This window comes from Ctenopharyngodon idella, chromosome 24, assembly GCF_019924925.1.
Source record: "Ctenopharyngodon idella isolate HZGC_01 chromosome 24, HZGC01, whole genome shotgun sequence".
Classification (NCBI taxonomy): Eukaryota; Metazoa; Chordata; class Actinopteri; order Cypriniformes; family Xenocyprididae; genus Ctenopharyngodon; species Ctenopharyngodon idella.
The window spans coordinates 14,240,081-14,268,043 of record NC_067243.1 but is presented as its reverse complement, the minus strand read 5'-3'; the positions used below and the strand labels follow the sequence as shown (position 1 = coordinate 14,268,043).

Sequence of the window (27,963 nt, the reverse complement as noted above, 5' to 3'; positions counted from 1 at the left end):
GCTCGATCGCGTCGTCTATTGGTTGTTTTATATCCCTGGATGAATTTGAGCCAAGATACTGTGGCAATTACACAAATTCAGAATAAATGTTACTTGGAAAACACGCAAATACCGACTTCCAGTGACCCTATATTTATAAATAGGAGATTTAAGTGTATTAAATAGCTTTATATAAAGGTGTATCTTCAATTTTAGCATTGAGCCCTAAGAAACTGTGCGCAGGAATACTTACTATTTGATGCGCTGTATCTGTCGCAGCAGTGTCGTCAGTGCAGAGTGGACACACTGACCGCTAAAGCATCTTTAAGGACTCCATTCTGGGTTACCAGCAGAGTCATGAACCGCATCTGCATCCCAGCAAATGATTTTAAACCCTAAAACATCATGAAAATGAATACGGACCGCTTCAGCCTCACTGTTGACGAGTATTTAGGTATGTTACGTTTATTATTGCTCGGGTAGTTGTTTTGTTAGCTCGCAGACTGATAAGCTGCAGTGGGCTCCAAGATGCCTGCTCGCAGAATGATTGACAGTTGCATTAAAAACTATTAACACACACTATTGTCATCATGTCTGCCTTTTCTTTTTACTTTACAGCTGAAACGAATGTCGTCTTTTATCTCAATGATGCAGTCACACAGCTACTTGAACATAAAGAGGAATACAGTCAATTTGGTGTGGTCCGATATTTTGCAGAATAGTAAGATGTTATTATTATATATTATTTGTGATACTAAAAAATAATACAGATACTGCCATGGTACATGTCCCAAAGTATAATCTAATCTAATAATAATTTTGCAGTTTTACTAGTGTGAAGAATGGGAATCATGTACTCTTCAGGGAATTCAGTTACATCAAAGCAACACCTCATAACAGAGAGACCTTCATCCATATCTTCTGGAAATGCTTCAGACAGATTGGAAAGAATGGGGGTAAGCAGAAGAAAATGTGCTATTTATCGATTTTTATCGACACTTTCCTTCAGTTGTTCGCATTGTTGAGTGTACAGTGATCAAAAACAGCTGTTTCTTTTTGCAGATCTGTTGGCAATGTCAGAATACAGCTCACTTTTACAGCTGTTATGTCCTGACTTTCCCACTGAGATGGTACAAAACACAGCCAGGTAATTTCATATTTGCTGTTTGATGAACTTTCCCTCCTTTCACATTGATATTTAAACTTTTAACTTTAATATTTTCTTTCTATCGTAGGATTGTCCTGACAGACGATGCCACTGACTGTCTAATGTCATTCTCAGATTTTATTTATTCATTCCAAATCCAGTTCTATTATGAAGGTATTTGACTAATAATATAATATATAAACTAAACTATAATATAATATACTATAATATTAAGCTGTACTTTGCTCATAGCACTGAAAAAATATACAATTTTCCTTATACATTCATATAAAATGAAAAGTAAAATCTTGATGTTAAAAAAGAAGTAGATTGAATGATCTAATCCTCATCCACTTTCACAGAGTTTGTGGAGAGTGTGTCCATGATTTACGAAGACCTGCTGTCGGGGAAGAGCCCAAACACTGTCATAGTCCCGACCTCCACCTCGGTGGAGCAGTTATCCAGCGCAGCCAATGAGGAGCCGGACGCTCAAGAAGGCGTAGACTCCTCCATCTTTTGTGAATGTATAGAGGGACTTTGTGAGAGGTTCAAACACAAGTAAGATATCAAGAGTTTTGCAGAAAAATCATTAATTCATTATTTATTAACTATCATAATATTTATTAATATTTTAGTTAGCTTTTATTTTTATATTTTCAGTTAACTTTTTTCAGTTAATGTTACCTTTTCTCACCTGGGCTGGGCTTGCTTGTTTGTTTTTAATAACAAAAAAAAATCCAAAAGTTCTATTTTTGGCAACTGTAAAGGCCCTTTCAATCCACAAGTGAAATGAATAAGCCTCAGGCTGAAGGAAATGCAAATTCATGCCTGTACAGTAGAGGGCGCAGTTCAAGTATATTTGTGTAATTAGGGCACAAGCAACGATGGTGTGAGGACCCTATTGTAATTGCTCAGTCAATTCTTCTTCTTCTCCGAAATGAATCGCATTTTTGAGGGCCTAAACATGCTCGAAAACTCATGAAACTTGCACACGTGTCAGAAGTGGTGAAAATTTACATCTGATATGGGTTTCAGAATTAGGTGTGGCAAAATGGCTCGATAGCGCCACCTACAAAATTTCAATTAAGCGCCCTTCGCGCTACATTTCACGTACAGTTATGAAATTCGGTAGACAGATGTAACAGCCCAATACCTACAAAAAAGCCCTGAGTGCAAAATCTGTAAACCCAACAGGAAGGGAAAATTTTGCAAAATTTTGGCAGTTTTTGCCATTTCCACACGTTGTACTTTAACAAACTCCTCCTAGAGCTTTAATCAGATCAACTTAATATATGGTCAGTCTAATCTTAAGACCTTAATGATGTTAAATCATGAAGATCTAGAGTTTTCGCTGAAGGGCGTGTCCGTGGCGGCCTGACAAAGTCTGATGTTTCGCCATGAAAGAGGAAGCTGTTGTAATTCAGGCATACAATTGTCCAATGTGCCCCAAACTTTACATGTTTTATTAGAGTCCTGGCCTAAAGACATCTATATGCCAATATTCAGTTAGTCATAGCGCCACCTGCTGGCAACAGGATGCTTTACACTGTAATTCGCTCCCAGAAACACATTTAAACATGCCATAAAGTACCAAACATACTAGAAACACGTTAAATCATGAAACACTTGGCGAAGTGCTAATGTATGCGATTAACGCCACGAAACAGAAAGTTGTTGTAACTCAAGCATACAATTTCCGATCTGCTCCAATCTTCAAATGTTTCATAATAGTCCTGGCCTGAAGACATCTGCATGGCAATATTCAGTTACAGTCAAAGCGCCACCTGTTGGCAGCAGGAAGTGTGGCACTTTGAAATGACTTGGCCATATTTCTCCTGTATTTACTCGCTTGCATGCATGTCGCCCACTGTTCACTGTTTTCCTAAGGCCAACGGGTGGCGGTGAGCCCGGGTGCGAGGGACCTTTCATCGCTGCTTGCAGCTTTAATTTAACATACTTAATTATTTGCAGGCTTGCGTAATATTCTGAGTTTGCATTTTAGTGTTTTTATTCATTTTGAGGAATACTAAGTCTGTTTTTGTGCAAGTGAGATGAGTAAATGCTCACATTAAGTCTAGAACTACAATAACCATCATGTTTTCGCCTCTACACTTGCTCTCAACATGAGCACAAGAGAGGTGTCAGTCAATAAATCGGAAAACGTTACTTATTTAAAAAAGTGACTCAGATATTTTGTTGTAAATTTAAAAGTAATGCATTACTTGAAAAAAGTAATCAGATTACATCATTTGTGTTACTTGTAACTTGTTAGCCCCTAACTCTAGAACATAATATTGATCTCATCTTTTCCCAGGTTTCCCTCCATTGTTGCTATTAAGGAGATATTAGAGAGCAGTCAGCGAGTGTCTTTCTATGGCTTCCTGATGGCCTTGGCCAAACATGAGGGAGTAAACCAAGACATCAGTGAGTATTAGCTAATATAAGATGCTTACTTGTATTTCTGAATACATGTAACTTGTGTTCTTTTGATAGTTAGAAATGTGTAGTGAATGCTTTATCTTCTGTCATATATTTATCAGATGCTCTTCCCAATAAATCGGACCTGCTGATTGATCCAGAGATGGACCAGGAGCTGGAGAGACTGTGAGAGAGACGGACTTGCTTCAAAGAGTATATTACAGTCACTTGCTGGTTAACTATAAAACGTCTTTTATTAAAAGACAAAACATTGTTAGCAAGCTCTCTTATATTTAACACATTTTATTGAAAGCTAAAATGCCAGAGGGGAGATTTGACATGTAATACATTTGACACTATGTTTCTGTGAATCTTCCAGCATAGCTCAAGTCGCCATCAGCCCGACGTCCAACAACAGCAGCAGCAGCGCTGCGGGACAGAAGGAGACGTCCAAAAAGGCCTCGCCACGCAAGTCCCTGCATCAACGCAAGAGGATCGAAATGGAGAGTGACGGTTCCACGGAGGAGACAGATTCCTCTGAGAATTAACACGCACAGACCTGCTTGCTAGCATCTTTAAGATTTTTTAGAAAGCAGTTATGTTGGTTCACTAATTTGATTAGACAAGTGACGTTCCAACAGTGCTGATGCATCTCTCTGCCTGTCTGTGTTCACTATTTAGATTTCCAGTTCTATGGGCTACACTGGAACCCACTTACTTCCATTTCTGAAGCCAAAAAATAAACAAATTAGCCATCCACGTTGTGTCTGAAATGTCAATTACTTAAAGGTATATATATATTTCAATCATGAAAACTCTCAAAATAGCAATCTCATTGGTGGCAGGATCAGCAGAGGCCAATCAGGTTATGCCATACAGTAATGATGTAATCAGGGTTGCCAGGTCTGTGCAACAAAAGTACCCCAATGGCAAGTCAAAAATAGCTCAATTCGGGCGGCCGAATTCTCCACTGTCTGAGGGGTGTTTTGGTGGTGTTGGAGTGGCGGCAACTTAAAAGTAGCCCAATTCCATGGGAAAGACCAAAGATTGCCCATTTTATGTACTCAAAATGAATTATATCTCATGTTTAACCACTATAATAGCCAGCGACAAATCCCTGAAGCACTGGCCGAGACAAAGCTGTTCTCAGCGGGTACACGAGCCCTGAACGGCCGCTTACGGCCTGCAGCTCGCATCTCTGAAAATGTCTAAACAAATTGTAAAATTGGCGCTACGATTAAATATGAGTCACATATTTCAGGTCTAAACAACTACATTCTCACCTAAAAAACTCTTAAAACTACAATTCTTGGTACAGCAAGTGTAGTATTTGTTAAAAATACAGTGGATTTGCTCGGCCGCCATGACAGTTGCTTCAAATGGTGAAAAGGTAGGAGTGCTGTTATCACTAGAATATCGCACGGCTCTCAGCCAATCAGATTCGAGAACCATACTGTTAGCAATAACACATCAGGACAATCCATTTACAAATAGGATTTAATTTTATGGGTTCCACAGAACAGTTATGATCAATTAAAAAAACAAAAAAACAAAACAATGTACAGTGATAACAGATGAAATAGGCACAACTTGTGATTTTGCAGGATCGGTTCGCAGATATTTTTTGCAGACACAGATGGTCCTAATAACTGATTACCACCTTTCAAAATGGCCGTACCAAGCAAAATATCTTCACGCACAGTGAGACAAACTGTTCTACAGAACATCATTTGGTCTGCAGATTATTCAATTTTAGACTGCTCATTTTGTGAATATTGCATATTAGGTAAGCGCATGCTGTGAGGATGTGCCATTTTGAAAGGACTGGTGAAGATGGGTCCATTTTAGGCCTTGGCTTTGAAACCTGTATCAGGAGAAAAATGAGCAAGCACAATCTTTTCACTACCAGGCAGCAGTATTCCTCAAGCACCATTTATACAGGCCTTTTTGTCATTATGACAGTGTTGCATCCTCTCCTTATATATATTTCAGGTGCCAGAATAATATATACTTTAAGATCTTTCCATTTCGTTATATTTATAAATAAGATATCTAATATAGAATGTAAAAAGAAATTATTTGGTTTTCACAGCTACATACGTCAGGGATTCTGAGATTGAACCAGAATGCAAATAGGCCCAGACTACGCTCTGTTTAACAGAGCAACATATGGGAATCTAAGCACACATAAACATTGAATACGAGAACCAAAAAGAAAAAGCATTCACCGAAGTAAGCCTGGATGCTATATTGTATTTATAAGACTTTGTAGTGTGCAGATAAACGTCAGCACATACCCGATTTAACATAGAACACTTAAAATTCTGGCACTGGCGCCGTACACACAGGAAAACAATGGAAAAGTAGCGCGGTGGAATGGAAAATGAAAAAATGTGGAATGGAATAGAAAAACGTGTTGTATGTAAACACGCTAGGGTCCGTTGCGTTTTTCTGTTCCACTGCGCAGCTTTACCATTGTTCTTCAATGCAAACATGTGCTAGACGAACGTCTTTAACCATTGCACTTGCGTCTTGCACATGACATCGTATCTACACCGTCAGCTAGAAGCTGTCCACAGTGGACGCGACAAAGTGACTGTAGCAAATCCATTTGTCCTTCATATCAGAAGTAGCGCGAGCGCTTGGAGTACATCAAAAATGGAACGGGGCTTCAGTTTACTGTCGCGAATTTTTCGTGATGCATCACGCCGCATCCAGTGTAGACAGCATCACTGATTATAATGGGTTCTATTTGCTTTTGTCGCATCACATGTGCCAGTCACGTCTGGTGTAGGCATGGCATTCTAAAAACATGCTGCTCAAGTTAAAGCTTTTTAAAAATGCATCTCCAGGTCTCCACTGACCTGCATCTTGCGTTTTTAACAGCAAATACACATTCTTTGTGAACCATGTGTTTGACAATTACGCTCGCATCTCACGTTTTTTGCGTTCTCCGAAAACGCGTCTCTAGACCTTGCCTTTTTTTCATTCCACTGGCCCGTGTCTTTGCGTTCACCCGCTCTGTGTGAATGGAAATCAAGTAGCTTTCCGTAGGATTCCTATTGAAATGACTGGATTTCAAATAAACAGCGATAAATGTGACTGCACTTTAATGCTCTGGATCAGGGATTCGTAACCTTGGGTTTAAATCGTTGCTAGCCACCCTTTCAAAATGACGCAGGAATTTGTTGTAAAGTGGTCTTAACCTGTGGTGCAAAGAAGGTCACGGACACCAGATGGACAAACTGGGCTGAATTCAATTACGTGCTTCACATCCATTCTGAGTGAAGAAGGACGTGCCCCAGTAAAGCTTTGGTTTCTGATAAAAACTTTGAAATACAGATCATGATTTTGGATCCGGCATAGCTTTAAGATTTCTTTTCTGTCTTCTGTTGTTTCATCCATCATTAATGCATCAAACATTGTGCTTCGAATGAATTCAAATGAAACCAAACCTCGCACAGAAATGATTTTTACAAGTTACATCGAACATTTTTTTTTTAGTTATTAAACTTCGTAAGGCTTTACACCAGTCAGTAATACTCGAGTTGTACGAGGTGAAAGTAGTTGCGCTGTGGCCGATATCTGTTTCGATTTTAACATTTGTCTAAAATAGACATCAACATTATATCATCAACATGACACGTTACAAAGAGGATCAAAACCACCATCATGCGACACCTCATATAGTATGTGATAATGCAAAAATACAAATAGACTGAAGGTCATTCGAGGAAGATGTCTTCTGTCGGACAGGAATATTCCATATGTTCTTTGTAGAATTGCTGAAAAGCTTTCCTGTTAAAACAAAGGAAAAACTCTTTATTTACATACATATTTAAATTATATGCAACAAAGTTGTATTTTAACTGCATTTTGGGAAGGTTTAGATGTGATTTTAGAGCTATAAACTTATCAACAATGAGTTTATGCTTTCAAAATAGAACCTAACTCAAACACAAGGTGCGGTTGTGCCATAATTTAACATAACAGTCAGGTTCCATTAAAGACATACCTAATGTGAGCTACAAGGTTGTTAATCGGTGGTGTATGCTGTTATCAAAGTCATCAACCCGCATTTTTTCAACTAAGTCAAATCGAGAAAGTAAATTGTGTTAATGAGCTCTTGAAGTGAGAACTCACCCTACAGATTCAGCCAGTTTTGTGGTTGTATCATCTGAGAAGAACACGTGACAAGCGAATCTCTGGTATGCTGGATGTTTCGTTATTAGTCCAAAATACCTGAAAGAAATGCACAGAGTATTTACTGTCAAGTATGTGACTCTAATGTCATTGTTGTATGTTCTCTTGTTTTCCTGTAGGGGGCGGTGTAGCTGGATAAAAATGGGGTTATTGTATTTAGAGCTTCATATAAGTGACCACAAGCTCTCAGTCCAAGATTAAGGCTTCTGTGTTTACATCTGAATGCCGGCTCAGTATTGGCCAAAGCTGATCACATGAGCAGGATGACGCATGCGTGTGATGCAGGCGCAGGAGCCGGCCAATAATGAGTCAGCATTCTGACGTAGAACCTGGAAGCGCTGGACGTAAACAACGTATGAGAATGAGACAGAAGAGAAGAGATTGTTGAATAAAGTCATTATTTTTGTTTTGTTTTTGCACACAAAAAGTATTCTCGTCGCTTCATAAAATTAAGGTTGAACCACTGCAGTCTCGTCGACTTTTTAACGATGTCTTTAGTACCTTTCTGGACCTTGAAAGTGTTGATTATATTGATGTCTATGGACGAGTCATATACCTCTCGGATTTCATCAAAAATATCTTAATTTGTGTTCTGAAGATGAACAAAGGTCTTACGGGTTTGGAACAATATGAGGGTGAGTAATTAATGACAGAATTTTCATTTTTGGGTGAACTAACACTTTAAATTGATCAATAGTGAAAGTAAAGACATTTATAATGTTACAAAAGATTTCTATTTCAAATAAATGCTGTTCTTTTGAACTTTATATTCATCAGTGGTTCTGAAAAAATGTATCACAAAAATATGAAGCAGCAAAACTGTTTTCAAAAGTGATAATAACAAGAAATGTTTATTGAGCAGCAAATCAGCATATTAAAATGATTTCTGAAGGATCATGTGACACTGAAGACTGGAGTAATTATGCTGAAAATTCAGCTTTGTATATTTTATATTTTAAAATATATGAAAATAGAAAATAGTTGTTTTAAATTATAATAATATTTCAGAATATTACTGTTTTTACTGTATTTTTGATCAAACAAATTCAGCCTTAGTGAGCATAAGAGAGTTCTTGAAAAAAATTGCCAAAATTATTTTATAAAAATAAATAAATTAAATAATATTTTTAACTTACTAATTTACCCTTATTTTCACTTTATATGTGACCCTGGACCACAAAACCAGTCATAAGTCACACGGGTATATTTGTAGCAATAGCCAACAATACATTGTATGGGTCAAAATGATCGATTTTTCTTTTATGCCAAAAATCATTAGGATATTAAGTAAAGATCATGTTCCATGAAGATATTTTGTAAATTTCCTACTGTAAATATATAAAAAAATTATTTTTGTGAGTGGATATGCATTGCTAAGGACTTCATTTGGACAACACTAAATGCGATTTTCTCAATATTTTGATTTTTTTGCACCCTCAGATTTCAGATTTTCAAATAGTTGTATCTCGGTTAAATATTGTCCTAACAAACCATACATAAAGCTTATTTATTCAGATTTCGGATGATGTATAAATCTCAATTTCAAAAAACTGCCCCTTATGACTGGTTTTGTGGTCCAGGGTCACATCTAGTCATACTGGACAGAAAGGATCTGATAAAAGCGTGATGAAAAAAACCATACATTTGTTCAAACTCACTTTTTATTCTTTGGATGGCATCCGCAGAAGGAGATGTTTTTCAATTGAAAAAAGTGAAAGCACTTCTCACCCTGTAAAATATGGAAAGAAAGACTGAGTGATCTAATCAGCAGCAGAGATGGGAACACATTAGTGTAAGCAGCACAACTTGATGTCATTGCAGTGTGAGGTCGTATCAGTATGTGTGCTAAACTCCTGAACTCTGCGATTAACATCACTGAGCGCGCTCACAAATTCACTCAGAGGGGCTTAGGGGGCGAGACCCCCCCGCATTCTTAAGATGCTTCATTGCGTAACTGTGGAGCCGTAAATGTTGCGTCACAGAGTGCAGTTGAGTGGAAGAGCCTTTTGGTGGCAACATCTAGTCACACTAAGAAGATGCCTCCATGGCAAGAATCCATTGATAAAATGAAATTAGTATCAGAATATTTCAATATCATAATATTTAAAGATTTCAAAATATAAAATACTTAAAATATTAAATTAAATTGACCCCCTTAAACCTTTATTGAATAACTTCCATAAATAATAACGCAACATATTAATTTCGAAAACTATTTGAAAAGGTACTACATGTTAGGAATGAACATATGCTTGGCGAGTAATTTTTAGGAAAAATATTATAGTTATTCTGAGGTATACAAACCCTTCCAGAAGTCCGACAGTCATCCTGAACAATGATTTTCACTCCTCTTGTGTTGATTTCCAGAATGCAAGGCGAAGGGGGGCTGAACTGCATTGTTGTTCTTCTGTTTGATGCTATCTGTTGACATAATCAGATTGCGTATGAACATCAGATTACATTTTGAACAATAATATGTCATTGTAGTTATTACGTAAATATATGGAAATCCAAGGCAGAATTATAATGCAGAAATGAATTAGTATACCTTGTGCATGGCGGCACAAAGCACATCGTTCCCTTTGTGATACGGCACTTGAACAGAACCAAGGAATTTCACCCAGAATTTGTCCATCCAGTCACCTTTGACCTCTGAATAAATCACAGTGAACAGAGGAGGACATTATTGCACAATATACAAAAACTCAAATACTCAACATGCTATAGAAAAGCCAAGGTTTACCTTTAACAAGTTCATCCTTTGTCACCTTGACGGCGTAGAATGCAGGAAAGATGCCTCTGGATCCAGTGCGCATGTTGTAGCCCTCGCACCACAGATCCTCGGCCTGCACCTCGACCAGTAAGGGGTCATCCGCCTCCAAATCCAACTCATCATCGTGGCGAGGGATAAACCTGTAACCGAGACAAGATTAGGAATGCTTAGGTCAAACGTGGTATGATTGGGTGATCTCCAAAAAAGTAGTTAGTGCCATGAGTAGAGTGTGACTTTGAACAAAATATATATTTGCATAGATAGATATGTCCTATTACTCATTTTATATTTTTTGTGGTGTCATCTTGTTTTGCTGTAGTTGGTATGTGGGTGAATTTCACTAAAAATCAAAAGAATAAACCTATTTTTAGTACAATTACTTTGCATTGTGACATTTTCATGACAAAATAATGGTCCTCAAAACAAGGTTTTAAAAAGCTTCAAAATTTCTAATGAAATATGGTCAGGATAAGTTTCAGTGTCACTTTAATTGAATCTTTACCTGAACACTGCTCTGTGGCTCTGTTCTCTTTCCTCTCCATTAATAACACAGGAGAAGAATCCAAACTCAGCCCCTAAGTGGGAGAACAAACGTTCATTGTCACAACTAGAACAACAAGGGAAAGAGACATTTCGGCAGGTAGCGATTGCTGAATTTCATCGCCTTGATCCTGGCTGGTCAAAGGCGGGTCTGATATTAGCAAACCTGTTAATGAGGAAAATCTTTGCAGTTCTTGTGAGGTCTTGGCAGATACGTGGGGAGTATTATGGAAGAGGTGCAACAAGGTTCAACCCTTGGACCTTTTACATTCTTTCTGGGCTTTTTTACACCGCACTTGCATTTGTTTGGTGAAACCTCTGCACGTAGACTGTTAATGGATGTTTAGCTTCACATGAACAGCTAATTTTTATAAATGTAGGAGCCATTTATTCTCTCTGAATTATATAGCATGTTCAACCCTTCTACAGGACAGGTTATGACAAAAAGCAGTCATCTACTGGGAGCACATGTTCTTTAGAGCTTCTGCTACACAACTTTAAATTGATTTTAGATACTTTCTGTTGGTAACACAAAAAAAAAAAATTCATTTTTAAAATATGAATTGTAAATTAAAGGGGACCTATTATGCCCCTTTTACTAGATGTAATATAAGTCTCTGGTGTCCCCAGAATGTGTCTGTGAAGTTTCAGCTGAAAATACCCCGCAGATCATTTGGGTGTGAGCAAAAACACGCTTTTTAACAACGTTTTAGTGTGTGTCCCTTTAAATGCAAATGAGCTGCTGCTCCCGGCCCACTTTACAGAGAAGGGTGGAGCTTTAACAGCTCACGCTTCGGTTGCTCAACAACAACAAAGCTGGACAATCTCACACAGCCAAAATGACGATTGTCAGTAACAGTGTTCAGCCTTACATTGTTCAAACTAAGGTCAGACACTGAAAGGTTAGTGGATAAATGTATGTAGTTGCTGTGGAGTTGATTCAGCCCAACATGGCCTCACCCCGTTTGTTGCATATTCCCGGGGGCAGGGTTTATGTAAATTTTAGGGTTAGTGATGTCACCAACCCGGGAAGAAGCTCGTTGTAGTTTGAGCGTCGTAACTTTGCAGACGTTTGTTTATGCTCTAACCGCAACATTACACACTAACTAAAGTTAAAAAAGTTAAATCATAATCAACCACCCCTTTAATTTCTAATTTCCAAACTACTTTCTAAACCCATACTACTCACCAGAGAAACGCGACCGTCCATTCACAAAGACGTTCATGAACTTGCGGGAACGGGGCACGTCTGAGGTTGTGTCTGTGGTGGAGTCCGCAGACAAACAGGAAGTGTCTCTCCTCATGCTCCTGGCTCCAGACTCTTCCTCCTCTTCGTCCGCTTCCTGATCCTCGTCATCATCGTCGATGGCGGACTCGTAGACTGTATTGTCGCTGTCACTTTCGTAACCTTTGTAGCAGTCCTTGATGCTCACTAGCTCGAGCTTAGCATGCTCATCCACCACCAGGGTGTACTTAACAGAGTCATACGTCAGTCCCGAAGCATCCGTGCTGACCGCCACCGTCTTTAAGGTGTCCTCCTTTGCCACTTTGGGCTTCCGGATTTCAGTCCGCTGACTAGCATCCCCCGGGTCACTGAGGCTGACAGTCCGGCATGGGGGTGTGGGTGGGTACACCTCATCCTCCTCGCTAATGGAGGGGTTTGGACAACCCGCCGATGGGTAGTAGTGAGCCGGAGGAAGCTCCGTGTCTGAACTAATGGACATGCGATTGCTGTCACTGCTCTGAGACAGAAACGGTCGCTCCTGCTCACCGTTAACAGGCGTGAGGTGGATCTCCTCAGTGGCGTTTCCTTCCGAAATGCGATAGTCCTTGTTTTTGTCGACCGACTGGTCACACGTACCTTCATTCTCCACAGGATACTGCACTTGTTCCCGATAGCCATTGACGGTGTGATACCGGGCTTTTTCCTTGCAGATAATCGGGATGTCAAGGACACCCTCTATGAGGGTTACTTCCGTGGATTTTTCCCTCATGACTGCCTGTTTGAGGGGCTCCACCACTTTGGGGTTGTTCAAAGACTCTGACAACTTGTCCTGCTGCTTGCTGCGAAAGGCTGAGGATTTATTCGTAGAGGAGGCAGGGCCTCGTGGTTTGGTGTCAGCCCTGGCCTGAACTTTGTCCCCATCGGTCAGGCTAACCTGCTCAGGTTTGGCCGCCGGATCTCCTGTTTCACACACACAGAAGATTATACATTAGGCAATAAGCCTAATGGAGGAAAACATTTGAAAAGGATTATGTAAAAATGTCAGTTAATGCCTCATAAACACAAAATGCTACATTTCAATCAGCAAAGGAAGTAATGAATCCTGATGGTTTTTAAACCAGTAGGACTATTTTTCCATGTAGTGTAGTCCTTACAATTGCAATGCCATTGCCATTACTTTTGAAGGTGAAGTGTGTAATATTGTCAACTGAAGAAATGCACCATGAACTATGATGTCACAATTTGTAAATGTACGATCCTAGAAGTAAAGAAACAATGAATTAAACGATGAGACGAAAGTAGCGTCAGATCTTTTCTTATGTATTGTGACATAAATTTGAGTGAAACGGATTATCAAAAAGAAGAAGCGGGTCTTCAATCCATTGTTTGTTGAATGGATGGAGGCAGATCTGAATGCAAGCTTGTAGTTGATTGTAAGAAAGGGCGGGGTTTAAGCAGACTATGGCCCTGTTTCCACCTGGTATTAAGATGCGTTTTGGTCGAACGGATCACAAGTGGACAAGGGAGACACATACCCGTTTCCACCTGGTATTTTAATCCGTCCCTTTTGTCCACTTTCAACCACTTCTGTCCTGATTTCTTTGAGGGGAGGGTCTATGGTCGGGTAAATGTAAGTTTTTTTTTCAGATCTTTCGATCTAATGGACAAAATAAGCGTGTGCAATTTACATATGAATGTGCCTGACGGAAAAAGAGAACAGCAGCTTTCATGTCTGCTCTGATAGTCGCAAGACCAACCGAACGCTGTGAGTGTGTGTTAGAAATCAGGAATGGTGAGAGAACATTGTGCTTGGTACATTTTTTTCATCTTCAAACCAAACTTGTGTCTTCAGCTGACAAAGTTTAAATCCCACCTGGCTAGCGCGCTTCCCATAATGTTTACACGTTAGTAGGTGGAGAGTAGGTGGTCTTTTGTGGCTGTTCGAATGCATTCGACCACATGAGCGTTTCCACTACGAAAGCAGTCCGTTCGAATGCGTTTTCGACGTCCTCTGAAAGTGGTTGAAAGTGGACAAGCTCAAAACGATTTCGACCCCGTTTACACCTGTATTTAGCGTCGTCAACTTGTGATCCGATCGACCAACACACATCTTAATACCAGGTGGTAACAGAGCCTAAATGATTGGAGAAGTCCATCATATGTCAATTTGCATTTGATGGCTGCTGACTTTAAGTAGGTGCTAATGCTTAATCACATGCCAAATCATCAGCAAAGCAAAGTACATAGTAAAAGCATGACAACTGGGACATAGCCTGGTAGCCATAGTGTTTACACTCCTTGATGGATTACGCTGGGACAAGAAAAAGTATTTTATCATAGACAACATTTAAACACATCAGCTTTACAGTGATCAAACCTTTATTTTCATACTTCTAGCTAGTAGAGTCAGACACAAGTGACATCTAATGAACTCTCTGGGTAAGTAGATTGACGAAAATCCCATTAAGTTAATTGCAGCACGTAAACACATTACATTCCGTTGAAGCGAATACTACAAAAACACCCACAATTATGATACATAGCCTATATTGAATTTCTTTCATTCATCTCATAGTAATTCCACTAAGGCATAGAAATGAATTTGAAAAATTACTTGTTTGGAAAATTTAAGTCTCAGCAATTCATCAGACACGTTCATTTGTGTGGTACACATGGCTATTACTCACCCTTAATGTGTGGTGATGAAGAATGGGTTTTCTTTTCTTTCCTCCGTTCTTTCTCACCAAAGGAATTGTTATTTATTGTGTCCTGCAAAAAAGAGTGAGAGATAGATTTTTCAATATACAAAATGCTGACAGGGTCAGATCAATATTGGTGAGATTAACCCTTACAAAAAATATACCAAAATAAACAATAAATATGATAACAACGTTTTTTTGGACACTACCATGAATCAGTATTCTCTACAGAACCTTAAAATAACAAATAAATAGGTTATTAAATGTTATTAAAAATGTAATAATTTGAATATATATAAGAATGTCAATAAAATATCAAAACAAGTGGATTTTTTTAATTCATTTTTTTATTTATTTTAAAAATGTCAAACATGCCACCACATTTTAGGTGCTTTTCTATCATATAGTGAAACCAGAAACAGAAAGTGTATTTGACTACAATTCATAAAGCAACAGAGTTCCAGGAAGAGCAGCCCGACAGATAGATTTACTGCTCTTTCCTATCGCTGACTCACCAATTGATCACGCTGCTATAATGCACCTTTAACACTGACACTCCTATGTTGCCATAGCAATGCGCCCATCGATGATGGAGGAATTGGCATGCGTGAGAGCGTGTCAGTGTGTGCGTAAGTGTGGGGGAAGAACACAGTAGTGCTCATGACGGAGGAGGAAGACACAGATGGCTGAAATGATGCTCTTATCCAGTGACTCTAAAAACGGTATCAGGAAAGAAACCAGATGGGAGAAACTCTATCCCGACAGTTTATTGCTTTCTAGTTTAATAATCAAAGCCTATCTCAATCTATTACTGTGCGTCTAGTCTACTAATATCAGACTAGAATTAAGTCATCTTTATCTCTACAGGAAATAAAGTATGTGACATTTAAATCTGAGAAAGATGTCTCTCGAAGAACTGGCAGTTAGATTAGATTATTAGATTAATTAGTTACGCTAAAAAATAATGCGTTAAAATTTTTAATGCATTTAACGCACTTGCCCCGCCCCAGACCTATACAGTTCATCTAACATTTCATACAGTTGATTTATGATGAATATGATGCAGGGCAACAACTCATTGCACGATGAAGCCTATAGAATGCAGTCAGAAAGTCCCTAAAATGAAAGATATGGGCGCGAAAAATTACCCTGTTGAGTTTGTCTTATATTTAGATCATATGAGTTCAGCAATATCACACAAGTAACGAGTGCAATATTACACAAGTGCTGTTTTTGTCCCATAGCCTATATAACGAGTGCAAATGCAATAGCCTACTTATTTTATACAACAGTTCAGTAAATAAGAAGTTTGTTATTTTAGACACAATATTGTCTATTTTGTTAATTTTTGCTAAATTAAAATGTAAAGACAAAGCAAAACTGTTAGTCTCTGCTCAATGCACGGCAGTGATTCATTTCTGAATCTGTGTTTTGAACAAACCGAGTGAAATCAATGATTCAGCGGACCATTCATAAAAGACTTGTTGGACTTGAAGAGGCACTACACAGACTGATCAGTGTATTACCGCCACCTACTGTCAGTTTTAGTTTCTTATTTAGAGTCTAATTTTATTTATTTTTTAATAATAATAATTTCATATAAGTTCACCCAAAAATGAAAATTCAGGCATCATTTACTCTCATGGTTTGAGTATGTTGAATCAAATAAGATATTTCTTTCTGAAGCTACTTTTTGTAATGTCTATTTGATGCTTTACACAATAATGACTTCAAATTATCTTGTGAAGATAATGATGTGCGATTAAATTGTGATTAATTATATTAATGAATCGCCACATCATTCAATTAATTAGATTAAAAATTTTAATCGCTTGACAGCCCTAACATGTCTCATATATACACAGTAGTGGCCAAAAGTGATGTTCAGAGGGGATATTTGTATTTAATGACTCTACAAGTTCTATTAAACCATCAAAATATGAGGAAAACATTTTACATTTTTAAAGTATTTTAAATGTGAGGGAAGATCAAAACATTAAACTTGGTTAAGGTACTTATCTGACGAAATTATTTGGCAAAAAAAAAGCCAAACTACAGCAAAAGGTTTTATTTTACCGCGCAAAAAAAAAAAAAAAAAAAAGCATAGAAAAACAAAAAGCATACATTGACTACAACATAATCCATTATTAATATTTCGTTGATTCTCTCTTGTTTTTGCATGTGCAGTGTTTATAACTTCTTTGTATGACAGCACGGCTACCACACAATACAAATATTAAAGCCAGAAATATGTATCAATGCAACTTTCATGAAGTAAACTTTTTCTAAAAGCCTTCCTTCCGCCAGAAAAAATAGTCCCTGACCGTGAACAGCAACAGAAGTTACATTTTCACGCCATTAGATGGCGGCAAAGACTGTCTTTATGAGTGTGTCAGTCAGTAGCGGAGACTTTTATATTGAAAAGACTGAATTGTTTTTAAAACGGTACAAGACGCAACTGATAAATGCTTTGACTAGCGACTGTCAGTCACGGGAAAACCCCTTAACTGTTAAAAGGACAAGATATTGCAGCAGACATTTAAACAAATATTTTATTATGAACATAGGACTGACCTGAAGGAAAATGCTAAATCTGAATGCAGGTAATAAACTCGCTTACGAGATTCAATGAACAATATCAATTGAGAACATACAGTTTATGTTGCTAAGGGTGTTGTGTAGTGACTGAACTGTTGGAAGCGGTCATAGCCGTGTTTTATCGTGAATAAAACACAGCTATTGACCAATCAGAATTAAGGACAGGAACTAACCGTTTTATATATATATATATATATATATAGTCTTGGAGCTGAAATATTGATTACTCCTCCTGCACTACATTGTTTCATCCAATCAGATTCTTGCTAGAGTAAGAATGTATCTCCACCTAAAACCATATGCAAACAGCAAATCATGATTTACAGCTGTGACAAACTAAAGGACATTGGCTATTTTGTTTTAAAAAAGGACCACTTTGATATGTCCCATCCAAACATCCTGTTTCAATAAAAAATATGTCAACAAAAGAAAAGAAAAACGTCAATTGATTTAGAAGTCTTTAAATAGTCAAAAAAGGGGTAGGTTTTAAAACTTTTCCACAAAATTCAGAGATACATTAATTAATTAAAATAAAACATACTGTTCCTTTGTGTCAATAACGTGAAACACATTAATCCAAGTAAAAAAACACTTAAATTATTTCCTGATAAAATCAAGTCTTGTCCAACATTTTTAATCATTGAATATCCCATTTCGCTCAGAAATGTGTCAGATTACAGAAATAATAGGTTGTCAACAGCACTTCACATCTATTCTAAGGGTTTCAGTCAACATCCAGGCCTCTGGCTTGCTAGCTGAAATATTTTCGTCACAATGTAGATATTTTTAGAGCAGACTTTTTCACAGTTTTACTTGTATTACCCAATAACTCTATGCCCTTTCTGTGGAAAAGCTCTTTGCTAATTCCTCAAATGCCCTTTGAGCCCAGCGGCTGTGCCAATGCTGCAGACGTGGAGAGATTCGACAAGCCAAGATTACGAGATTAAAGACAGGGAAGCACATTTACAGTCATCCACCATCTTCTCTAGTCGTAAAACAATCTGCTGACCTGGATATGATTCAGTGTGCGCAAACATTCGAGCAAAAGGCTGTTTTATTACTCTAGCAACACTTTCATGTAAACCTCACAACTATAAATAATAAGATATCATACAAGTCGGTTTTTGCAAATCCTGATAATATTCATCAGTTTCAATATATCCAGTGATTTAGATATTCAAGACTAGCCAGCACTAATGCTATAAGATGGTAAATATTGTTATGCAATATTAAACTGACTAAACTGCATTGTGTTTAATGTGCATTTTTAGCTCAACGCAGGTTAACGGGTTAGTTTACCCAAAAATGAACATTGTCATCATTTACTCATCCTCATGTCATTCCAAACCTGTATTATTGACCTATTTTAAATCAAGAATGAGACTTGAGGTTTCTGTATGACTTCAGAAGATCTGGAATAAAGTATTTTCAATGTATGTAAAAGAGCAGCGGAAACGCTCAGCAAAATATCTCCTTTTGTGTTCTACAAAAGAAAGAAGCTTTGAGTGACATGAGGGTGAGTAAATGATGACAGAATGTTCATTTATCTTTATCTAGAATCTTTATAATCATATGCCTTTTTATAATACTCTGGCCAACGTCAGAAATTACAGCAAGCAGCATAACCAAACACTAATCAGTAACAGAGAAAACCGAAAAGGTCAATTTGAGGTCAATACAGTCTGGGTTGGAAGTCTTTTCAGGAGATAGCAGTGCTTAAATCATTTAGTTCCCTCTGCCTCATTACCCACAATGCACTTCAAAAATGAGAGAGAGAAAGGATGGCAGCAGATTATTTACCTTAAAAACTGAGGTTAGATCAGTGTTATTTTAGTATTATATCTATCTATGCTATGGACGGTTTTCACATTTCTGGTGTTCTCAGAAGCAGAAGTTATCTTAGTTGAGTGAACTTCTAAAGTGGTGAACAGGAGATGACAGCAAATACAAGCGTTATAAATATTAATTTTAAAAAAAAATGAAAACATGAAAAGCTTCACTAGATTTACGATGTTGATAACTGTGGAAATAACAGTCTTAGATATTCATATTTTACATGTATATTTTATTTTACATCTATATTTTCAGTTTTCCTTTTTTAAATATTTCTATTTAGCTTCATTTTTTTTTTTTGTTCACATTTGGTTTAGTAATTTTGGTACTTTTTAAATTTTATTTCAGCTTTATTTACATTATCAAAAACAATTTTTCATAGTTTCACTTTTAGTTACAACACTGGGTAAGATTATGCGCAATAGTAAGAAAGAAATAACGCTCCATTTATAATTTCTGTGATATGACAGGGTGATGTTTAAAAGTGTGATTATGTTATTATATATAATAAATTAGGGTATTTAATGTTAAAGGGATAGTTTACCCAAAAATTAAAATTCAGTCATCATTTACTCAGCCTCAGGTTGTTCCAAACCTGTATGAATTTCTTTTTTCTTTCTACAAAAGTAGATATTTTGAAGAATATGGGTAACAAACAGTTGATGGACCCCACTGACTTTTGTATTACTATGGAAGTCAATGGGGTCCATCAACTGTTTGGTTACCGACATTCTTCAAAATATCTTCTTTTGTGTTCAACAGAAGAAAAAAAATTCATACAGGTTTGGAACTACTTGAGGGTGAGTAAATGATGACAGAATTTTGGGTGAACTATCCCTTTAAGGGCAACCAAATTTTGAGGTAAATTGTGCTCAAAAAGAGTTTTCCAAAAGAGTTTCATTTCTTAAACTTCATTTTAGTGCCTGGGAAACGAAATGGAGATCGAGGCTAGTTCTCACAACTAAAATTCTGATATCATCATATTTTTGCTAAAGTTCCCAAGTGAAATTTTTATAAATGTCAGATCAGAGTATGTTCTTTTTCTATTGGGGCATGTTGTCACACAAGGTTCCTGGACAATTACAATGGAAACGTTCACTATATTTTATGAAGCCAAGAAATACTGGAGTAAAAAGTGTGACAACTTGCCCCGCATCTTTAGATCAACAAGTTCTACAATATCTAACCCTAAAATGTCAATCTATTCCATCTATTCTTGCATTACACAGAACGCAATACTTTCAAAAACAGCGCCACATATGACATCCAAAAAACAGGGCTTTTACTCCCACCTCGTAATATTTTGTTCAAATCGCCCCATTAAAGTGCCGCCCCCTGCTGTTTGACCCTCACAGGTCAACAGTAATGATCCACTCACGCTCTTTCTTGTCAGATTACATTACACATGGAGGGCGGACAGCAGTGATTCATAGCAGGTGGGCTGAGCGGGAGCTCACAAACAGGAAACGTCATCAGCATCAGCGGCCGGGAATATCAAAGAAAACCGAACGCTACATGCATTTACACTGAAAATACACCCCATCCCTCCAGGGGAATGGCTCGAGATGATATTATCGCTCGAGATCCAGTATGGAAATCATAATTTTTACAGTAAAACAATTTCTAATCTCCATCAATCTGCCTTGGATGTAATTCACAAGCCTCTTACAGACCAAAGGCCGCTGCCCGTCTCACCTGAGTCCTTGGCACTTGAGGGAAAAGATTCAGGGTGGTGGGTCTCTTGGGCCGGTAGGTATCCATGGCGACGGCAGGGATGAAATCCTTTAGCTGAGGCTGAGTGACAGGCGGCCCTGCGCCCTGCTCTTGCTTGTGGTTGTCATCGACGGCATCAACCGGCTGCCTCTCGTCCTCCTTTTCCTCCTCTTCTTCCTGGATTCCTCCCTCTGCATCAATCAGGTCCAAGTGAAGCATCTCCGTCTGCAGCTCCACCACCCCCCTCCTCCGGCCGCTCCTCGGCGTACCATTGGTCGGCTGGGTCATGTGATCCTGGGAAGAGCAGGCAGCAGAGCTTTAGAGGCAAGAGCAAAGGAGCTGCAGTCAGAAGCAGCCGGCCAATCAGAGAGCGGTGATGACATCAGCCTGTGGCTCCCTTCCTGGCTGCTGTAAGGAAAGCTAATTCAATCCCAGAGAACAATGAGGCGTGTCACACAACATAAGCAAAGTAAACACACCCAGAAATGACACAGAGAGAATTTATTACGTTCAATTACACTAAACTGCCTTATTGTCTTTAAACACAGCAAAAACACTTGTTATGATGCTAATTATTGTATAAAAAAGGTTGTGAAATCATAAATGAGGGATTTTTGTTTAAGTGTAAGTGATTAGATGATGATATCCATGGTCAGATGTGAACAGCTATGACAGAGAGAACTTATAACACGTTCAATAACTATTGTATTGTTTTTAAACACAGCATTTCTGAGTATAAACACTTGTTATGATGCTAATTATCACATGTAAAAGGTTGTGAAATCATAAATGAGGGATTTTTGTTTAAGTTTAAATGGTTAGATGACATCCATGGTCAGATGTGATTGGCTTTGACGTTCAACAATGCTAAACTGCCTTATTGTCTTTAAACGCAGCCTTAGCATAAACATTAATGTCATGATGCTAATTATTGCATTAAAAAAGTTTGTGCAATCATAAATGAGTGATTCTTGTTTAAGTGGTTATGATGATATCCATGATAAATCATCATGGCTTTGACAGAGAGAATTTATAAAATATACGCTAAACTGCCTTATTGTTTTTAAACACAGCTATTCTTAGCACAATCACGTTATATTGCTAATTTTCACATAAAAAGGTAGTGAAACCATAAATGAGGGACTTTTGTTTACGTTTAAGTGGTTATATGATGATATCCATGATAAACAGTCAGATGTGTTTGGCTTTGACGAGAATTTATAACATGTACATTACGCTAAACTGCTTTATTGTCTTTAAACAGCTATTCTTAGCATAAATGCTAATGTTTTATTGCTAATTGTCACATAAAAAATGCACTGAAACCATAAATGAGGGACTTTTGTTTAAGTTTAAGTGGTTAGATGATGATATCCATGATAAACAGTCAGATGTGTTTGGCTTTGACGAGAATTTATAACATTACGCTAAACTGCTTTATTGTCTTTAAACAGCTATTCTTAACATAAATGCTAATATTTTATTGCTAATTGTCACATAAAAAAATGCAGTGAAACCATAAATGAGGGACTTTTGTTTAAGTTTAAGTGGTTAGATGATGATATCCATGATAAACAGTCAGATGTGTTTGGCTTTGACGATAATTTATAACATGTACATTACGCTAAACTGCTTTATTGTCTTTAAACAGCTATTCTTAGCATAAATGCTAATGTTTTATTGCTAATTGTCACATAAAAAATGCACTGAAACCATAAATGAGGGACTTTTGTTTAAGTTTAAGTAGTTATATGATGATATCCATGATAAACAGTCAGATGTGTTTGGCTTTGACGAGAATTTATAACATTACGCTAAACTGCTTTATTGTCTTTAAACAGCTATTCTTAACATAAATGCTAATGTTTTATTGCTAATTGTCACATAAAAAAATGCAGTGAAACCATAAATGAGGGACTTTTGTTTAAGTTTAAGTGGTTAGATGATGATATCCATGATAAACAGACAGATGTGATTGGCTTTGACATCTCCTCTCAGTGTTAATGTCTAATGCTAATTAACTGCTATGCTAATTGGCTCTGAACGCAACAGCCTCTTGTGACCTTATACACACTCATATTCATATGAATGCTGAAATTTCTACACACATTCAGACAGCAATACATGGAAACTAATGCTGTGCCGATGACCTAGAAATCTATTTTTGCTGTGGGGTAAACTGCTCGCCAAGCTCTGCACCATCAAATGACTCCTCATTCAGCTCAAGACCATATGACTGTGTCTCATGGTAAGATAAGTGACTGTTTGGTTTTAGGGTGGAGAGATATAAACCACAAATACACGTTTTACTTTGTGGTGGGGACTGCCTGTTGACGTCTACTGTTTTTGAATTAAGATAACTGTGATTACTATTGTCTAACACTAATCATACTCTTTAGTTACAGACAATCTTTGACATCTTAATTAAGTTTAATTCATAGGGATCACAAGGAACGACAAAAATTGAAGGGGTAGATCATGCAAAAGGAAATTTTGGTCATCATTTACTCACCCTCATGTCTTTTCAAATCTGTAAGACTGTTTTTTTATAGAACACAAAAGGAGATATTCTCCTTTTGCTCTTTGCTATACACTAAAAGCTAATGGTAATTTGTTTTCCAAATACAGTTTTAGAATGACATGAGGGTGAGTAAATAAACAATTTTGAATTAACTTAGCTACATCAGCTAATTAAATCAGTGGATATCTGTTATCTATTGACAAATTCGATATATATTCACAAGCTTGTGATTAAATTCAGTTCTGATTATGATTTGACTCAATATTGATTAATTAGGGTAGCTTATCAGGTATAGTACATGAAACATATTCTCAAAGGAAAAAATAATAAAAAGAAGAACCTCAGTTGGTAGGCCTAACACTCTAAAAAAGAATGGTGCTATATAGTAAGTGGTTCTTTGGCTCGTAATCACAAATCTTGGTGCTTCAGTGGTTCTTCAGCGGTTCTTCACTGGTTTTTTTGGATGACTGAGGTACTGAATAGCACCACTACCGTATTCAGAACCTGTTAAGCCCCTGTATGGTTCTTCAGTGGTTCTTTGGGGTGGTTAAGGTGTTATATAGCACCACTGCCGTACAAAGAACCTGTTAAGCCCCTTTAAAGGTTCTTTACGAGCCAAAGAACCACTGTTTTCGTTGAAGAAATAAAATGCGATATGGCACCTCTTGAGGGTTTTTGACAAAAGTGCTGTAGAGCACCTTTAAAGATATGGTGCTACATAGCACCAAAAGTGGATCCCCTATGATTACGAGCCAAGAACCACTTTTAGTGCTATATGGCACTTTTTTTTTTTTTTTAGAGTGACATTACTATAATATTAGGTAGCCTAACTGATTTGTATTGCATTTAAATTACAAAAGGACGTTTTTTTTTAATAATAACAACGTTAAATAAAAACTTTTTAAAGGCAACAGGCTATGTTTTTGATCGTTTTTTAAATATAAACATTTAAATGGTGGCTGTCATAAAAACATGACGGATTTATTCAAACATAGGCTACATTAAATAGTGAAAAACAGGTTAAAATTAATGTACAATACAGTGCATATATTTATCAAAATGCTCCTCTATTCAGTTCAGTTTTCTAGCTGACTAAGGAGTTCATGGACATTCAATGGCTTTTCTGAGGTAAATCTTACATTACGTGACATTGTTTACAGGCTGTTTTATTGACGTCTTTCCGCGGTTGAAACACCGATTGAGAGATTACATGAGACATGATATGGATTTCGGTAAACTGTAAGTATCTTTCAACATACCTTCTGTTGTTCATCCATGTTTATTTCGTGCTGTAAACTAGTAGTCGAGCGGAAGAGATGATTAATTCACATGCGGGACTTGAGGCGTAGCGATCTGTCACTCCACATAAAAGAGCGCCAAAACGGTATTTATTGTTCGAATATCGTAATAAAATGGATAGAATTTGAAAGCTAAAACTTTGTTAAAAGCACAAAGCTTATTGCGATTTATTGGATGGACATGGCTACAAAGTTTTGTTAATTCATCAACTGAAAACAGCAACTAAAGATCGATTCTTAGGATTTAAGAATCAATATCGGTTAATCAAAATGAAAATTGATTAAAATCGAGAAATCTATCAACCCAGCCCTAGTAACTATTGTTAAACTTAATTTTTAACAGTTAAATTTAATTTACAGTGATATCATATACAAATATTTTTTCTTAATGCAAACCCAAATCTAAAGTTAAGTGCCATTTTTGATTCCTGAAGTAGTCTTACAATAATACCTGGATTAACCCAATGGAGATTAGCTACAGGCTCAGAGCAGATGTTGATTAACCCTTATAGGCATGTACAGGTGGTGCTTTGGCACACCTCCAAAAACCAAAGTAAACCTGACACTACAAACTACATGTGCTATATAAAATAGATATAAATACATAAAATATTAAACGCAACTTAGAATGTAAATAAATGAAAAAACGAATTTAAAATGTAAATTGTGAAAATTACATATAAATATCTTACAAAAAAACAAAGATAAAAGTAAAAAATGAAAACAACATAAATAAATGGTATTAAAATGTATATGGTTTACCCCAAAACGCCAGCTTATCTGCAAACAGACTTTGTATTTGAGGGTACAGACTTACTTTAGGGTCGAGGTCGAGGTGGCTGAGAGTGATTCCGTTCTCATCTGTGATTTCTGTTACTTCTGACAGGTCATCATCCTCGTATTCATTCAGACTGATGTCATGGGTTAACCTGAAAAGTGCCAGCACACCCACATACACAGTGACACACACTACGTCATTCCTCCACGAGACTATTGCTAGACAATCACAGAGAGGGCACGGCTCGCCGGGTGATCTGATAACTTCAGGAATACTGCAATGCTATATATATACACACACATACTGGTTTTCATGTTTTTTGGGGACTTCCTATAGACGTAATGATTTTTATACAGTACAAACTGTATATTCTATCCCCCTATGCTAACCCTACACATCACAGAAAACTTTCTGCACTTTTAGATTTTCATTTAATATGATTTATAAGCCGTTTTCCTCATGGGGACCAAAAAAATGTTACCATGAGGACAAAATTTACTGGTATTACCTTGTGGGGACATTTGGTCCACATAACGTATGGAAATACCAGGCACACACATACAAATATATATATATATATATATATATATATATAAAACAAAAGTATATTAAAAAATAATTAAATGGCCTAACAAAATTATATTCAGAATCATGAAAGTTAAGCATATACGGAAATAACACATTTCTGCTATATTTTTCTGCTGTTTTTTCAACACATTGTATGAACTTCCTTAACAATTACATTCTTATTCAGTCTAATCTTAAGAAAGCAACTGTTAATAGGTGTCCTTACCTCTGTCAAGCTAGCAAAATCTTTTACTGATAAATTAAGCATTCGGACATACTAACTTCTCAGCACTTCCTTTTTATATACCTGCAATTAGTGCAGCTGCCCACATTTCTTGATAGATAACAAGATGAACAAGATAACAACAAATACAGTCAAGCGGAAAAAACCTAGTAGACCTATAAATGTCATTTTGCACACCACAGTAGAGTAATTTTATATATTTTTTTTAATTGTGTACCATGCAAAATACTCAAAGCAAGCTTAATTTTAGATTAGGAATATTATACACACATATTAAACGACAAAAACCTTCATATCTCCTTCATTCGCATCCATAACCCATTTATTTTCCTGCATGCACACCAAACTGGCCCATTTCAGAGCACATAGGACCAAGGTCAGTTAAGTGCAGCGCAAAAGGCCGCATGACTACTGTACCATTTCTCCCACTGTTCCTCCATCCAGCTGTCCCCATCCTCTCTGGAGTCCATGGCCAGGCTGAGCACCATCTGCGGGGCAGGGCGGGGTGTCACTGGACCCTTGTTGGGGGGAAATCGATGGAGCCGACAATTATGCCACTTTCTTTCTTAACCACCCGTCCGGCACTCCACACAGAAACGTCCTCCACGAGGGTCCTCAGGGGGCTTACATCAGCCACGGGAAGCTGTAGTGCCTGTGGATGTCCTCACTTCCCCTGGAAAACATCCTGCTGCACACCCCTGACACTCCTTGCTCTGCTCTGCGTGTGTCCTTCAATGGAGCCATTAAAGTCAGTGGCGGATAACTGAGGGAGAGAGAGAGAGAGAGAGAGAGAGAGAGGGAGAGAGAGAGAGGCGTAGTCTCCTCTAAAAGGGTCTGCCACCCCAGTGATTGATGGTCCAGATCAATGCGGCTCAAGTTGCCACCTCCACACAAGTGCAGGCCGGCAGATGTCTGCTGGGAATCGATGGCATTGATAACAGATGAAAATATCTCCAAGGCTGCCTGTGATATATATTGTATCATTAAAGTTCATTAGTAACTCCTCCTAAACCCTGTTAATTAGATCCAGATCTTCATGTTTCATTAACGGAAAAGCAAGCATGTTATTGATGGATCAAACATGCGTCATCTTATTTTACATTGAGCAATCGGGCGAGCGAAGATAACACGTGTTATTGGCTTGCAGGAGATCTGTTTCATTGCGGGACTCGGCAGAAGATGGAGGACGAAGAAAGAGAAACAGGCAAAGAGGCAGCGATAAGAGTCTGTATGGTCATTATGCTCTATAAGAGCAGACATTAGCTGACCTGGACAGGAGCTGAGAGCTCTTCCCTCATTAGCGCAGCTCCCACAGGACGCCATTCATATCAGCTCTGTATACAGCAGCTCGATTGCATTACTACAATGCCAGTCTGAGATAAACAGCAGCTCACTGCTGGATGCTGTTCAGTTCACTCAGATGTTCA

General features: G+C 37.6%; 2 protein-coding genes across 4 annotated transcripts; one reads left to right on the top strand and one right to left on the bottom strand.

Moving 5' to 3' along the window:
• The first annotated feature begins 91 nt into the window (after window positions 1-91).
• Window positions 92-4,303, top strand: cstpp1 (centriolar satellite-associated tubulin polyglutamylase complex regulator 1). Of its 3 annotated transcripts, none has more exons than XM_051884841.1 (9): window positions 92-433; window positions 598-700; window positions 805-935; window positions 1,042-1,126; window positions 1,215-1,300; window positions 1,489-1,684; window positions 3,441-3,550; window positions 3,667-3,730; window positions 3,924-4,303. In XM_051884841.1, the coding sequence occupies exons 1-9, from the start codon at window positions 385-387 to the stop codon at window positions 4,090-4,092; spliced, it is 993 nt and encodes a 330-aa protein (XP_051740801.1). In that variant the 5' UTR covers window positions 92-384; the 3' UTR covers window positions 4,093-4,303. The 3 variants fall into 3 exon arrangements, 2 of the variants coding, with proteins under 2 accessions (XP_051740801.1, XP_051740802.1); XR_007928390.1 differs by having other exon boundaries at window positions 95-433; window positions 3,667-3,817; window positions 3,924-4,068; XM_051884842.1 differs by having other exon boundaries at window positions 98-433; window positions 3,667-3,757; window positions 3,924-4,107.
• A 724-nt stretch (window positions 4,304-5,027) lies between these two features.
• On the bottom strand, window positions 5,028-27,285 carry mapk8ip1a (mitogen-activated protein kinase 8 interacting protein 1a). Its single transcript, XM_051884839.1, has 12 exons — window positions 26,954-27,285; window positions 25,765-25,876; window positions 21,111-21,422; window positions 14,973-15,054; window positions 12,250-13,245; window positions 11,023-11,095; window positions 10,491-10,660; window positions 10,296-10,399; window positions 10,052-10,168; window positions 9,406-9,476; window positions 7,688-7,786; window positions 5,028-7,342 (listed from the first exon to the last, which is right to left on the bottom strand). The coding sequence occupies exons 1-12, from the start codon at window positions 27,022-27,024 to the stop codon at window positions 7,270-7,272; spliced, it is 2,280 nt and encodes a 759-aa protein (XP_051740799.1). The 5' UTR covers window positions 27,025-27,285; the 3' UTR covers window positions 5,028-7,269.
• Between the last annotated feature and the right edge of the window lie 678 nt (window positions 27,286-27,963).